The 16,762-nt window shown below is 35.4% G+C and overlaps 1 protein-coding gene across 13 annotated transcripts in view; it reads left to right on the top strand.

Moving 5' to 3' along the window:
* Positions 1-16,762, top strand: part of LOC134532049 (probable ubiquitin carboxyl-terminal hydrolase FAF-X) — a 111,206-nt gene that overhangs the window by 10,089 nt on the left and 84,355 nt on the right. For all 13 annotated transcript variants that reach the window (XM_063368210.1, XM_063368207.1, XM_063368214.1 and 10 more), the window contains exons 2-8: positions 2,599-2,785; positions 5,461-5,728; positions 7,107-7,332; positions 7,850-7,984; positions 13,978-14,134; positions 15,297-15,481; positions 16,556-16,694. In XM_063368210.1, coding sequence (XP_063224280.1) covers positions 2,717-2,785; positions 5,461-5,728; positions 7,107-7,332; positions 7,850-7,984; positions 13,978-14,134; positions 15,297-15,481; positions 16,556-16,694 — 1,179 coding nt within the window. In that variant the 5' untranslated portion in view covers positions 2,599-2,716. The remainder of the gene's footprint in view (positions 1-2,598; positions 2,786-5,460; positions 5,729-7,106; positions 7,333-7,849; positions 7,985-13,977; positions 14,135-15,296; positions 15,482-16,555; positions 16,695-16,762) is intronic.

Here is a 16,762-nt window from a genome sequence, read left to right on the forward strand (position 1 = left end):
GGAAATATTCCTCTATTGTTTCAATGTGTGCTTGAATGAATAACCTTACGTAATATGTTATTCGTACTAATTCTGCAAGGTATTTGTACACAGTCGGGTCTGTATTGAGTGTAGACTAAATAAGTTGTACATTGGATCTTTTCATCCAGTCTATTACACAATGTTTCATTTCCAAATGATCTGGATGTGTTTGTTTTGTGAAGCATTAAAATTTTCCATATTATATTGGGCCCATTCGTGAAGAATTTTATTTTTCTGGTGTTTTTTTTTGTTTCCTGTTGTAGTGCAAGTCTGATCCTGTGTACAGGGATGATTTTTCAAGCACAAAAATGTATTAAGTACAAAAATAGTGTCTCTACAGGTCAATGAAAGTTACAAAAAGTCCCCAAATAAACAATAACTGTTTTGGAAGTCATGAAACTTTGATTTTTATGCAGCCGTTTGATAACTTTTATTTATTTTTTGACATCTCAGTTCAGTTATAGTTGCATAGTAAATATAAGTAGTTGGCGAATGCATGCTCAGATCATGTGGAAATTATTTCTGGAAATGTTTAAGCTCTCTAACATGAATATTGGCACGTACCTGCAAATGGATGTGTTTAGTATTACACTGAATTATGCATGTTATGTATATACAAATATGATGCTGTAATGAAAATAGTTGTAGAAAAATTTTATTTTATAAGTCCTGAAAAATTGGTAAAAAATTTGTAGACATCCTGTAAAAAAGGTTTCTCATATATCAGGTAGCTATAACCATAATGCAACTTGCTAATAATTTTTAAAAATTTTTTTAGTTTAGGATTAGGGCATAGTTTCACCGACCATGTTTTTTTAATTTTTGTTTTCTGCTAATTACTGATATTTACGAAGAAATGTTTCGATAATAGGAAAATAGACGTAAAGTTGTAACCCAACTGTAAAAATAGAAAATGAATTTATAGTAATTGACTGTGACGCAACTAGTCAGGCAAAAATTTTAATAATGGATTTTGCCTAATTCTTTTTTTACAAATAGTATGTAATGTGTAGAATATTTCCAGAGTGGTAACTAACAACAAATTAGGTTTAAAATAAAATATGTTTATGTGAAAGTTTTGTGTTTTTGATTAAAAATGCTTTTATAATTATTTTGATAGTTTTGGGCATAAATTAGATTCCATAAAGGAATTAACATTATTTTAATTGAAGACTGAAAAATCACATTCAAAAATTTTTTTAACGTGATCAGAATTAATATCTCTGGAGGAATCTGAGCATTAAATCCCTTGAGTGACATGATGACCTTGGTTATGACGTTTAGGTGACATAATTAGGCTTTCAAGGGATTGGATTCAGGAAAATTTGAATTGAATGGAAACAAAATTTTAGTGGGTGGAAGGGACGTAAGAGTAAATATATGTGCTAGCCCTAAATGACTACCGGTATCTACAAAACAAGCCTTTTGAAGTATCACAGCACAAATGGTTTATTGAGATGTCTTTTTCCATTTTTTTTTTTTTTTAGAAAAAAGAAAGAAAGGAGAAGAATGCTGTTAGGGTTGTACAGGATTATATTTCATAAATTAGTGTTAAAATATTTTTTAAATGGCTATAAAGTATCATGTACTGTGATTCAATGAAAATGTGTGCTTGAAAACTCATTGTCATGTATCACACTTTGAAGGCCCTTAAAAGTTGTTGGATCCAAGGTGAAATCTGTTGGTTTATGTCTTCTTGTTTATCTTAGTACTAAAAAGTTTTTTTTTAATTAGTTGATTTTCTAAATTTGATTCAGTTGTTTTTGTTTGCGGTTCACCAAAAAAATGTACGTTTGTTTGGCGAAACCAAAATAAATTTCTGGGAACCCACGGTACTGCTGTATTGAAGCATGGGTACATCAGCTTTACATGTAAAATCCACACGTAACCTAATTTATTAGGCATACAAGAGAATTGATGACATGTTTAGATGGTAGATTTATTTTATTGCTGGGTCATCGCTAATGTGTCATTCTCATTTGGTGCCTCTCTACATAAGTTGCTTTAATACCCAAGTACGTGTCAGTTGATTTTAGAAGGCTTGTTTGTGTCTTTATTTCTGCAATTTTTATTGTTCAGTAATGGCAAATTAACTAATAGTGCCTACATTAAAGGGTATGAGTTAGGGGCATGCAGATTTCGCGAAAAGATTTCGAGACTCGATGAAAGTTAAAACACTGTAGCACCGTCTGTGTTTCGTGATTGGGTGAGTTTCTCCCAGGTACACGTCGATTGTAACAACACCAATCACAGTGATTCAATGCGGAAGTAAACGCGTCCTGAGTGGCTCGGTCAAACAAGGCAACGACTTCTCTCACAGACAGTCGCCAATCACAAGTAAGAAACCACAGGTGCGGGTATACCTTGTTGCAGTCTAATAAGTATTCAGATCTTTTCACGAAAAGTGCCTGCCCCTAGGTATGAGGTTCACCTTGGCTATGAACTAAGGAACTCATACATTTGTTAATACATGTAAGTTAGGTAACTTGATTTTATACCTTTTGAGGAACGTTAGTATTACATCTTGTGATCCTGGCGATCAGATAGTTTTGTAAGTGCTTGTGTCTCGTGTTGCAGATAATGTAGTTTGAAGACGGAGAAGTTTAGTGAAGTTAGTGCCATCGCAAAGTTTCTGCCCGGTCGAACTTGATGCCATTGCTGCGGCACGCCTGACGCCGCAACCCAAGACACAGCGATGACAATAGCCACCAGAGGCCAGGGCCTGCCCGTCGACCCCCCGGACGGACAGTCCGCCATGACCCAGGTGAGGCGACAGTGCGTTACTTTTGCCTCTCCGACTGAACTTGCGACAGCTAGCGTTCTCTACGACACAGGGCTGTAATGTGCTGGTCACTTTTTGGGAGAAGGTTCTTGGTAGGCGTGGTCAGTAATCAGTAGAGACCTGCAAAATTCGCGGATTCACTCGGTGATAGGCTAGAGTTCAAACACATATACCTCTTAGATAATTTTGCTATTGGCTTACTGTTCATCTGGACGAATCTCAACCAGTTATAAACCCTCAACCAAAGAAGGATAGAATCGCAGACAAACCACTGCTGAGACGACTTACAGGTCGGCAGCCAATGAACTTGCGTTGTTTGCCCGAGTGCACAGGGGTATGTGCAGTCTATCCTGAAGGCCGTCGAAACCTCAAATGGTCTCTTGTAATCAGTAGAGACAAGATATTATGGTTTTATTTTTAGGCTAATTGACTTCCTTAAAAAAAAAATTATGTTTTTTATGAACTCTGTTTATTCACAAAGATACAATCATCAACAAATACGACACTTGTTCAGTGATACTTCACCAAAACAGAGTTATTTTAACTGATACATGATGCACTTTAACAATATAATTTGTAATAAGCAGGTCTAACTATTGGGAACAATAAAAATAAATCAGCATGTATATGTACATTTGTAAAATGTTAATGTCATAATGTAATAATTAGTTGCATTATAAAAAAGCAACACAAATTTCCAATTTATTTAGTACATTCATTTTAATACTAACTCAGTGCTAAATAATTGTCATTGAACTAAATATATTAAAAGATAATTTTTTTTTGTAGAGTTGAGTTTTGATTAATGTGCTGATTAATTTCATGACTTTTTGTTACATTTCAGTGCTTTATGGTGTAATTGACATGCTTTTTGGTGTTATTTTGGCTTTATCACAATTCACCATGTTATTTTGTCTCAAGTTATGAGTCTCACTCACTCATGGTGAGGGTTGGTTTTTGCTCCGTAAACCTGGGTATGACTTAAATTTATGAGCACCGAGTTGGTACCAAAGTGGTCTGGAGCACACTATGATCCTGTAGACCTTAAGCGTCTGTGCATAACCCTGTGACTTAGAAAACCGTATACTCCCAAATTGTAATTTTTGCTGTATTTTCTTCTAAGAAAGAAATACTTTTTATAGAACTTGTTTATGACTCATTTATTAGGTCAGACTGTAACAAAATGTAATGTACTTAGCTGACTGAAGTTTGTTGCATCGTAAACCTGCCAACAAACTGAGTTTTCTAAGTTCAAAAATTTTATGTTTGTATTTTTTTTGGGATTAAACTCTGGGCATTCCTGTTTTCCCCACCAATGCATTCCGTCGCTCCATACTCACCTTGTCCCATCTCGCTCATTCTTCGGGCTTGCAGGAGTGACAGGTTTTTGCCCCTATGGCCACCAGCTGGCTCATACATCTTACATCACCTCATAAGACTGCTACGTCAGCCCCATTCCATTGATTTAGGCAAGGTTTTCTCAACCAATGTGCCACAGCACACTCAAGTGTTCTGAAGCCTCCATAGGTGTGCAGCAAGATTTCGGCTATTAAAACAGTTTTAATAAATAAGAACTTGTGCTTCTAAAAAATAAATAAAATCATATGTATGGTTTGTACAATCAAAGTTGAAAATTTTTTTGTTGCAGTAGAAAAAAATATAAAAATAAATTTGTGTAAAAATTCTATGAAAACTATGCACTGTGCTGCCGATTTCAGTAATTTGTTGTTTGGGTGCATTAGGCAAGAGAGGTTGGAAAATGCTGTTCCCTGGCTATGGAGGGGACACTTTATTTGTATTTTAATTTTTATTGATACTACAGTGAAAGGTGTTAAATCCGGTAATCAATGATTCATTATTCTGTAATCTGCCACCAGTCGAGCTGCTCATGTTCAGATTTTTCCGCAGGGCTTTTATGCCTCTTTAGTATCTTTATAAAGTCCTTAATTTGCCCTTAATTAAATGTCCCTTAAAAGTCCTTCAATTTCACTAAGTACCCTTAAAATCTCAATCTCCTTAATCTCCTTAAAGACTGATAGCGTACAAGCAATGATGAATGCGGGTATTTTAATGTTCTTTTGTTTCTGACGTGATAGCAAACAAAGCTTTGTGCATGCGCAGTCCAATTAACAAATTACAGGCCACGTGATTACATTTTATGTATAAAAAACTTTTTGAATAAGCTTGTTTGTATTTTTTATCTATTTAAAAATCAAAAATGGTACATTTTACTGTCTTACTTTGAATAATGAAGTGAATGTAATATTAGTGATCAAAGGAAATGTTATAGCTACAAATTTAACATGGATTCTATGCTTGGGTTAGCAATGTGTTCCATAGCTAATTCTGGACAATAGGGTCATAATCTGTAAGAATTGAACTAACCAATGAAATTTAACATTGTGGTTTTCTTGAGGAATCGATAGGGGCGAGCGTGATGGAAGTAAATGTTTTTCCGGCTGTTGACTTGGCCGCCAGTCGCATTACTGTGGGTTTTCATTTCAGTACAGCGTTTACTGTTTTTTTAGCGGGTTACATTTTATTTTTCACACTGTTAAATTTATTGAGGTTCTGTAATCCTGCAGAAATGCTAACATGCTGTATGGAAGGCCTGGTGGTGTCCGGCGGTCGTACAGAGACGCGACGTGTGTCGGCAGCCCACGTCGATGGTGATGCCGGGCGACGCCGGCTCGGGAGTCCACCAGGCGGACTCGGGGGTGTTCTCGGAGGCGCCCACGGAGCAGGCGTCGCCGACGGGCGAGCCGCCCGAGGGGGAGGAGGGCGGGGGCAGCGAGCCGGACTTCCCGCGCGACAAGCTGGCCATGCTGGACGAGAAGATCTCGAGCCCGCGCTGGGTGGTGCCCGTGCTGCCGGAGCAGGAGCTGGAGGCGCTGCTCCTGGCCGCCATCGACCTCTGCAGGAAGGGTGAGCCGCCGGTGTTTTGTCCAGAGACGCACCAGACTGTAAAAATCCAGATAAAAAACGGACACGATCAATGACGATGCACTCGCAAACAACTCGATTGGCAGCGATCGTGCACGATGGCACGACTCACTGCCGTGACGGTCCAACAACAACTGTTGCTTCGTCGCCGGAAGCTGCAGGGCTACTGCCCACCTTGGGGCAGGCAGCCGACTTGTAAAACTTGGCGCTGCTGGCGAGCAGTGCGGGAAAGTTCAGAATTTCAAATGTTTCCAAATACTATACGCTAAATTAACACACAATATTTACAAGTCCAAACAACCAGCATTAACTGTACAGTAGTTTTGCTGTTAAGAGGATTTATTTAACAATGAGTCTGTGAAGGCAGGAGGGTGTGTGCAATCGTCGACGCAGCGCCCAGGTTCCCTCCCCCCTTCCTTTCTTTCTTCCACCTAAGAGAACCATTGCTTTGCAACACGTTGTTTCTGCCATGCATCTTGCACGAGTGTCTAGCTGACGGGTAGGGTTTAGTAGAGTCGACAGTCCGTGCTCAGCAAGCTCTAGGGATGGATTGTTTGTGGCCCGATGTTAGGCTAGTAAGTAGTAGTTACATTTGAGGTTATGTCCTGGAATTCACACAATGGTAACGGCTACAATAGGTAGTATTTCTTAGAAATATACCTAATAGTAAATTAAGACTTTTACTTAAAGCATGTCTCAGGTAAGATGTAAGTTTCCTTACATAAAAACAGATACGTTCCCAGGAATAGAAGATCTATTTTGTATTGTATTTGCTCATTTTGAATTTTGATTAACGATTTTATATGTAAATATATATGCATTCATATAAATACATATTAAAAAGTCGTAAAAATATATTATTTAATAGGAATAGGTCTTGAAATAGTACTGAATTCGGTTCACCAAATATTTGTAGACACCTTCACCCCCCCTACCCCGTCCATACATAATTCAGCATTATGGTGTGGCCTCACCTGCCATATTCTAATTCCAGTACCTAATTAAATATCCCAGTAACACAACTGTTGACATATAGTAGTTGAATGTTTTTGATTGTATGGATATTATTAACTAAAGTATATTATTTAAAAGCACATATAAAATTTTTATTTGTATGTAGCCTTTATTTTTCACATAGTGAAAATTTTTTTTTATGGTGTGCACATATCGTAAAATATTTACTCACATTTTTTTCATAATGCGCTTAAAGAAGTATTTACTTCAATAAACTACAAGAGATAAATTCTCAGGAAAAGCACTCGGTAGTAACGACATGACCAAAGTTTGCATGTGAGATGGAGAATTAACAGTGTCAGAAATGTTTGTAATTTGTGTGTGGTTGTCATTTCCTCCACTGCAGGTTTGGACATACACAGTGAGGCGTGCCAGCGGTTCTTCAGAGAGGGCCTCACCATTTCCTTCACCAAGATCCTGACGGACGACGCGGTGAACAGTTGGAAGTACAACATCCACTTGTGCATCTACCAGAACTGCGAGCGGCTGGTAGACCTGTGCGTCGTGAAGCTGTCCCAGGATTGGTTCCCGCTCCTCGACTTGCTGGCCATGCTTTTCAACCCAAACAACAAGTAAGACTATTTTTTTTTTAAATGCTGCGTGAAATATATCTTCTCCAGTCTATAAACTGGAATTTTGAAACTGCATGCTCTTATGTCAATAGGTACTGATTCATTCTTCGCTGCTATGGCATTTGAAATGACAATTTCAAACCGTAAAGTTTGTACACAACACTTGTATCAACAACTGTGCTGTAATACTTTTTCTGTCTGATGTTTTCCTGTTTAATAACATGCTTCCTTAACTCAAACCCAAACCTTTTCTCCTATGATTATTAAGTTTTATCCTGAATTTTCATTCTTGATAACTTCATAAATATTTTTAACAGGCACTGCTGTTCCAATATTAGTAAAATTGGGTAATTGTAGTCATTGGACTATAAAATTTAATGTGCAACTTTGATTGTAACAAAAAGGGTATTTAAGAATTGAACTGTGGTAAGAAATTGGTCTCCCTTACCAAGTGAAGTGTTCTGCATAGCAGCAGTATGCCAGTAACAAAAGGTGTAAAAATTGGTTGTGCTTGCAGATTTCACACTTTCAACAGCGCCAGGCCATCAGAAACAGTTCCTCCTGGATCCAACATTGCAGATGAAGATATCTTTGCCAGGCCACCACCCGATTCTCGGACCCCCCGGGGCTGGCTTGTCGACCTGATAAACAGGTACTTATTAGCTTGATTGTCTGAGCAAGGCTATTTAATCAAACAGTGTGTTCCATTCACTAACCAAACAGAACAGAATAGAGCTGAGGCGAGTCTAGCCTACTAAACCCCTAAACAAAAGTTAAGATTTAATTTAAAGGTCTTGCTAAGCTATGCCTCCAACCAAGGCAATTTAGGTTGGATTCCCAGTGGGGTCTAACACAAATTTTTCAGAAGCAGGAAATGAAGTGAATGTTGCTGTTAGGCGTTGCCACAAATTCTACCACAAATTGTCCCTTTAATGTTCCATTTTCATTTCATTCCTCTTCGTCTAATGTCGAAGAGACGTTAAACTAAAATTATCATTCATTCTAACATTCTTTTATTCTGATATTCATCTCTTTGTAACATTCATTCTAACATCTGTTCTAACATTCACAAATTCATTCTAACATCAATTTATTCAAACGTTTATTTATTCATTTGAAGATTCATTCTAACATTCATTCATCTATTATAACATCCATTAATTTATTCAAACATTCATTATAATATTCGTTTATTGTTACAAAAATTCTAACATTCATTCATCCCAAGCATTCATTCTAACCATTATTAATACTAAAAATACTGTGTTTGATTGCATAATCATAGCACATTTTAAGCTCAAATGAAGTTTGAAAAGTAGTCGTGCGATTTTTATGCGCAAAAAGCATTTTTGTTGTCCTTAGGAGTGTGCGAATATTCGTAAACACGAATAGTTGCGAATAGTAACTGACGAACTATTCGCATTCGTAAGTCGAATAGCAAAATTTAAAATTGTGAATACCGTTTTGGCCCGAATATAAGGCGACCTGCAGTTTCAGGAGGCCAAACAAATGTAAAAATTCATTAGACATACGAGGGTTATTTTTTTTTCAACCTCCGATTGACTGTAATAAAAAAACGGGAATAAATTGGGAAATTATTTTAATGTCAAAAGAAACGTACATCTTTACTCTATTTTTCCACATAATCACCGTGCAGATTGAGGCATTTGTAGTACCGATGCACCAGCTTTCCAATACCCTCTGCATAAAATGATGCCTCCTGCCTATTCAGCCACGTTTTAACAGTGCTCTGCAGTTCATCATTGGTGTTGAAGCGTCGTCCTCCAAACCACTTTTTCAACGTGGGGAAAAGGTGATAGTCACTCGGTGCCAGTTTATCGTTGCAGCCATGTTGACATTCCCATAACCAAGCTTCAATTGAGGTGTGAGTTGGCCGCTCCACATGGTTGGTGGAAGGGGGTAAACACTAAGAGACATGTCGATTCGTGTACGAGCGATTAGGGTATCGATTAATGGGCATGCCATGAAGAAATGAAACTGTAATCACACTGCAGGGTACTGTTAAAACGTGGCTGAATAGGCAGGAGGCATCATTTTATGCAGAGGGTATTGGAAAGCTGGTGCATCGGTACGACAAATGCCTCAATCTGCACGGTGATTATGTGGAAAAATAGAGTAAAGATGTACGTTTCTTTTGACATTAAAATAATTTCCCAATTCATTCCCGTTTTTTTATTACAGCCAATCGGAGGTTGAAAAAAAAATAACCCTAGTACATTTTGTGTTGATAAATCCTTTTTGCATTTATGTATACCACATTTAACTTTCCGTTTCACTTAGCTACGTATTACTATTTAGTAGTGTGTTAATCGTAACAAATCAAACAAAAACAAAGAATGCAGCTTGCCGGAACAAAACAAGTGGCTAGCTGCCATGGTGAAGCATACGGCCATGAATAACTTTGGTGACCCGACCGCAAATATTTGTCCATATTACTCTCTGACTAGAGAGTCTCTGTCCTATGAATGTTAAAGAATAATCTGTTATAATTATGTTGTTTGAAATGTTTTTACATAAATAAAGAGTGGATTACTGTGAAATTATTAAAATAGCTTTTGAAGCAACGTACCAAATTCCTGTAAATATGGCGTCTTCGTACGTGTTCGGCAATGTTCGTTTTACAACAAAGAAATATTGTGGAAAGACAGTTGGCAGCCGTGAATTTCCAAACATTACATCCAAAATGTTCTTAACATTTTCTGTTTGTAAACGTAAACAATCGTTCTGAAAATAGCTGTGATATTTTAGTACAAATATTTGCGTTAAAAATCTGAAATTAAATTACCGTAAATGTTAACATGTGATTGTACACAAAGTACAAATATGAATTGTGTAATAAAATGTTGCCATTTTGAGATGCTTCAACATTCACATTTTTACTCAAGAACAAATATTTTAATTTTCAACTTTAAACAATTGTGAATTACTGCAATATTGGGTGGATTTATCGTTTTCCACGTGTGAGGTAACAAAGTTTTAGTTAATATAAAAAATCGTGAACATTTTAACAATGTTTCTACTCTAGCTTTCAGCTTGGACTAATGTTTGCGTTGCTGACATCTTGGGTGCGAAAATAAGGCAACTTCCAATTTTCTCATCTCTCGTTTATGTAAAAATGGTAGTCTTATATTCGGGCCAATACGGTATTTACATGGCTGTGTTTTATTTCTCGTGGTGGTTCCAAGAGCTTCGGTTTTCACTAGCTTCTAATGTAATTTCCAAAGCATTTATACATTCTTACAAACATAACCGCAATGTATTTTTAAAAGGTTCATTTCAAGAAAAAAACCAAACTAAAATCATCTACATTAAGCTAACTTGGTTTCAAAAGCCAGACGGTTAACGTAAACACGAAGCCATTTCCAAACTAATATAGTTAGCAGGAATGCCAAATACTACTGTATTTTTGATGAACGGTTGCAATCGTTTACAAAACCGTTAAAATTAACTGTTTCAAATATTTTATTCAATGATAACCGTTTTATATACTCGTTTTGAGTATTGAAGTTAATCACTGAGTTCTTCCGGTCATATATGTTTGAAGTGCAATGAAATTAATTTCCCATGCTACACATTTTTTTTATCCAAATTTTTCCATTGTGGTAACCGAAAGGAAAAACAATAAATAACAATTATTAAATATTATTATATATGAAATAAAAATTCATGTCCTCAATAACTCTTAAAAGTACTGTGAAATTTTTTTTTTGTGGTTTCATTCACAGGAAATATCTTGTATAATCTAAATATATGAAAACCTGCCATTGTTCAGTGAGGTAACATATAAAAAATATATATATTACAACTATTCGACTTCGAAACTATTTGCATTCTGTTCGAAAATTTTACTATTCGATTCAAAAATATTCGACCATCAAAATCCACTATTCGCACACCCCTAGTTGTGCTGGAATTTTTCATAAAAACAAATCATGTTGCATGGAAAAAAAAATTTCTTTAGGAAGTAGAGATGCTGAAGCACGCCAAAAAATAAAAATAATTAGCCATGCACAAAAAATTTTTGTTCAACTAAAAAAACAAATCAAAAAATGTAAGCCAGAGAGGCAGAACTAACGTAGTGTACCTATATATATTATCGTAGTATACATTAACCACAGTAGTGTGTGGGTTATCAAATGTAGTTTACTTGGCATGAGACAGCGCGTGGATTGCATGCTAATGGCAAGCTATTGAAACAGATATTTACTATGTGCGTGCTCTCTGTAAGGGCATCTATGTAACCAAACACGTATGATACCAAGTGCTGCACAGCAGCGTGGAACAGATAAAAGTTATGCCCCTTAAAAAGTCTTAAAACGAAAATGTACTTATCAGACAACTTCGGATTTTTGTTATTTAAGTAAGCGGTAATATCAAAGAATAAAGGATTTCAACTAAACATAGTTTTATATGGGCAACCCCTTACATGGTAAAAAATAATTTAACATCTTATGGAGAACATGGCAGGACTGAAACATTTGACTGTATTGTTTGGGAAATCATATCGTGCGGGTATCTTAAATGTGATTTACTTTAATTGTAGTTACTACATTTTCCCATAATATATAACTACACACTGCCTGACTGCAACTTGAAATCCAATTGCTTGTGCATAGTGCTTTGTCCTGGTGACATTTGGTAAGGTCATGTTGACTACCTACACAAAGCGCTTTGAATCTATCAGCGGGACGAAAAACATCATTAGACTTTTATTTGAAAATATTTTTCTTCAAATTTCGAAGCCTTAAAATAACAGTGAGACGATAATGCAAGTGCAACGATTATGCAACAAAACACGCTAATTTATTCTAACATTAATTCACTCTAACAGTAATTTATTTTTAACATTTATTCTAACATTCATATATTTTAATATTCATTCAACCAATATTCATTCATTCATTCCAACATCAATTCATATTAAATTTCATTTGTTGATTCATTCTTAATATTCATTCAATCTAACATCATTCAATGATGAATGAATTATGAATCATTTATTCTTTAATTAATTCTAACATACATACAATATATTCTAAATTCTATAAATATATGAACCTTTCTATAAATATATTATTCTAACATTCTCTCCATCTATTATTCCAATATTCATTTTAACAATACAGTAGAACCCGTTTATAGTGAACCCGCCTATAATGAATTCCCGTTTATTGTGAATTTCCGTCTCGGTCCCGGCAAAATGATGTGAGGTTATGTATTAATTTATTGGATATAGCGCACAACTGTTGTCAATGTTGATAGGTTTTCCCGTGTACCACGAACAAATTTTGCCGACATAATGCACATTTATCTCAAATATTTTCATATAATTACAAGTATTTTCACAAAAGTCTATTCTGGATCACATTAACGTTTTTCTCCGCAATATGCTACTCGATTGTCCACTTTTCATATTATAAACAAGTCGTAAACGAGTGGCCTCGGTAGGCTACGTGTAGCCAGAAATGGTGCTCAGTTTGGTGAAAATAAATAGTTTTCCCTGCATAGTTAAAGAATGAGCGAACGCGTGTACATTTAATAAGTTATCAAAATTAAACATAAATTACCGCCACACAAATACGTATGTACATTATAGCAGCAAATTCAATATTTTTACGTCTCATTTTTATCGTTCACGTTTCGGATATTTTGATCGGGTAAGGTTCGTAAGACTACCACTAGATAGAACTCTGTGGACTAAATTTTTCCATAGAAAGTAAGAAATTTTCGTTCCAGCTTTAGCAACTGCGATACTAAATGATACGTAGTGATCTTTGATGCGCCAGACTCGTTATTTTACGTTTATTTACTTTTGACGGTAAAAACAATTTCGTGTTATAAAGCTGCAAATGTGCTTCAATAGGACATATGTACATAAAAAAGGGTGAAAAACGTGTTAAAAAACGTAAGGCATTATCTGTGCGAGATAAACTGGACATTATTAAAAAGGTAGACTCCAACCCCACTGTCCCGCACGTGTTAATATCAAAGGAACTGGGAATTGCAACATCCACATTAAATACAATATTAAACAAGCTGAACAATCTTCTTTCTCAAGCTTCGAATACACCACAGAGTATTAAACGCCTGAAAAAAGGAAAATACGCCGATGTCGAAAAACCATTAATAGAAAGTTTGTACATGTGTAGTGTATTAAAAATAATATCTGCATTTGCTCATAAAACTGTTGCTTTGACTATTTTCATTCGTTATTTTCTTGGCTTAGGCCTATGTGTAGTTAAGATTATGCTTTTTGAGTATGTATTGCCAATATAAAAGTTTTCCCAGATATAAAGTTTCCCCTCTATAGTGAACATATAAACTACTCCCTTCAGATTCATTATAACAGGGTTCTACTGTAATTTATCCTAACATTCATACATTTATCCTAACATCCATACATTTATGTGATGATCCATTTCAAAAATTATTCTTAGTCATGTGAATAACAAGCCACATATGAGTGATAATTTTCATGCAAAGTTGTATAAATTTAGTATTTTAAAAATATTAAAAGTATAGACCTACGTTTATTCAAGATCTCACCAATTCTGAGATTTTTTTTTCAAATGCAATTTTGCTATTCAGGATTTGCATCATTTTGCATTATGATATATTTTTCAGGTTCGGAAGTTCAGGTGGATTTCAAATTCTATTGGAGCGTTTTCAGAGTGGAAAGAATTTAACAGTAACAGTAATATTCGCTCTGATTCGCCCATTTGGTCTTTGCTATGAGCTGCTGACAGTCCACACAATCATCAAATACCTCATGCCGATAATTGTGAGTATCCATTACAGCCTCTGCAAGAAATGAAATGTTGTGAAAGTAGATTTTTCAGCGTGGTTCAATGTTTTTAAATGTCTTAGGCTAAATATTTATTTTGTGTGCTTGCCGTGAGTACTATATATGTTCTTTGAATACATATAACAGCATGTGCAGTTTATGTACAATCCTTAAGTTCTTAAAAATTACTTAATTTTCTTTTATCATCCTTAAACATCATTTTTGAGAAATACAGCAAAACCCTTTATTTACTCTTTTTGGGGGGAACATACAAAAAAGTGTATAAATTGCAGGTAAGTAAAAATTGAAGTAAAACTATAAAACATATGACAAGTCACAATCGTGTGCTGGTAAAATGACGACTGTTCCTTGCACATACAGAAAAACACTCATAAATTATTTCGTTGACAGTTGCAGTTAGTTGGGTTTGGATTCTGTTTATGATTATTAAATTATTTGTGAACTCTTACCGATTGAATGTAAATAAAAGAGTTCGAACTGAATTTTGAATTTTATTCCTCTCACTGCATAAAGTTACGTGTCATCTGATTTGTATAAAGGAAAACACTCGCTCATTTTTGCCAATCGGTACTAGCCGTTAGTGCCTTTACAAAATAATGTGACTGTGAGCATTGGTTTATGACAAACTCAGGAGTTATGCTATGTCATTAATATGAATAGTTTATTATTCATATTCAAAAATTGAATATTCGCACAGGTCTAATTTTAAGCCCTAATTGGTTCATTCAGCTTTCGTACAACTACTGCCAATCTTTATTGTAAAGTCTCTAAAGCACCATTTTCATGTGGTCTGATTATCTTATGAAAAATAAATTTATAGGACCCTTAACTTAGTGTGATACATCTATATATTAATAAGTGTTTATTTTGCAGTCATTTGGAGAAATGTATGCAAATTTTTTAAAGTATCTCAAGGAGGTATTTTTGTGGCAACATTATCTGCAGTGTTAATTTTGGAGCCTCTTAAAAATTAGACACTGATTTAGTTATAATATTGGGAGTTCTTGTTATCTATACAGATTGTAGGGAATGCGTTTTTGTTTCTAATATTTTTTACGTCCGTGTAAATTCCTTACACAAGTAGCTTGTCATAATATCTCTGGAACATGACTGAGATGGGTACCTCTCTCTTTGAAAGGAAATGGTGCCAGGAATACTCGATAACCTGACGGACGATGAGTTGAAGAAGGAAGCGAAGAACGAGTCGAAGAATGACGCCGTCTCTGCAATCATCAAGGCTTGCAAGTGCCTCCTGTCCCGGATACCGAAGCAAGAGGAGATGGTGAAGAACCTGGAGATCTTCAGGCTGAAGATGATTCTGAGGTGAGCGTTACGAGCAGGTGTTCGTATATCATTAGTACAGCCAAGATTGAACGGTGTTATAAAGAATGCAAATTTTATTAAAAATACTGGATGTCACCTTTATCTTCACTAAAAATTAAACATATATAATAATAAGTACATATCAAGCCCAATAACGTTGATTATCTGCTATAAAAATTTTTGGTACTATGCTTAAAATGTGTACATAAAACAATTTTACATATAGTGATAATAGTTAGGGACAAGATTTTACGGTTTAATTTTTAGGCCAAAAATAATTTTTAAATAGAAGATTTCTGTATTCTTGTTTTTATTAATTTTTTTAAATTTTGTTATTCATAAATATAGCAAAATATTAAACATAAACGACACTCAGATGTTTCATAGAACTTAATATATAAAATGCTCCTTTACATTACAATAATTTGTAATAAGCATTTCGGAACAATACAAATAAAGCTGCAAGTAATTGTGTGTGAAATATCACTGTATGTGGTTAAATTTGCACAATATTCAGAAATAAACATCTTTATAAAATCAAAATCAATAACAAAATATTGTATTTTAAAACACCACCAGGAAATCTTATCTCTAGATCCTATATTAATTTTGCTGGCCAGATCAACAATTGCTGGCCAAATCAAAAGTTTTAAAAATATACGTATAGGTTAGTTTGTGCCTTTTGGCTTGTGTCAAAATCAAGCCCTTAGTAATCTTGGAAGTTTCTGTAAATATTAATCTGGTAATTTAACTAGAATCATGTTTTCATTTTAATAAGAAACCTTTTGGAATGCATGTTTTTAGATTGTTCTGTCCCTACATTTGCAGTGGTTTCGCACTTCATTGATAATGTGTGCATACATACAGTTGTTATGTTTAGTAAAATAAGTATTTAGATTGTTACTATTGCTGTATGTTCTTAGTTTGTAACATACTCGCCCACTCTGATACCAACAGGTTACAAACCTTTGTGAGTGTTCGACGAATTACCTTGAGTTCCGTTCTGGTACGGAACAAAAGCAAAGACGGGCTTCGATGTAAGAAACCATTTTTGCAAGAGCTTGTTTGTTGCAGGTTGCTGCAGATCTCCTCGTTCAACGGCAAGATGAACGCACTGAACGAAGTGAACAAAGTAATAGCCAGTGTGACGTACTACCCTCACCGGCATGCTGGCCTCGAGGAGGAAGAGTGGCTTACGGCCGAGCGCATGGCGGTGAGTTTCTTGAAACGGGCTTCACGTAATGGTTTTCTTGTTGCGCTTATGCTCGAGTGGATTTTATT

This window comes from Bacillus rossius, chromosome 5 (genome assembly GCF_032445375.1).
Source record: "Bacillus rossius redtenbacheri isolate Brsri chromosome 5, Brsri_v3, whole genome shotgun sequence".
NCBI classification, from domain to species: Eukaryota; Metazoa; Arthropoda; class Insecta; order Phasmatodea; family Bacillidae; genus Bacillus; species Bacillus rossius.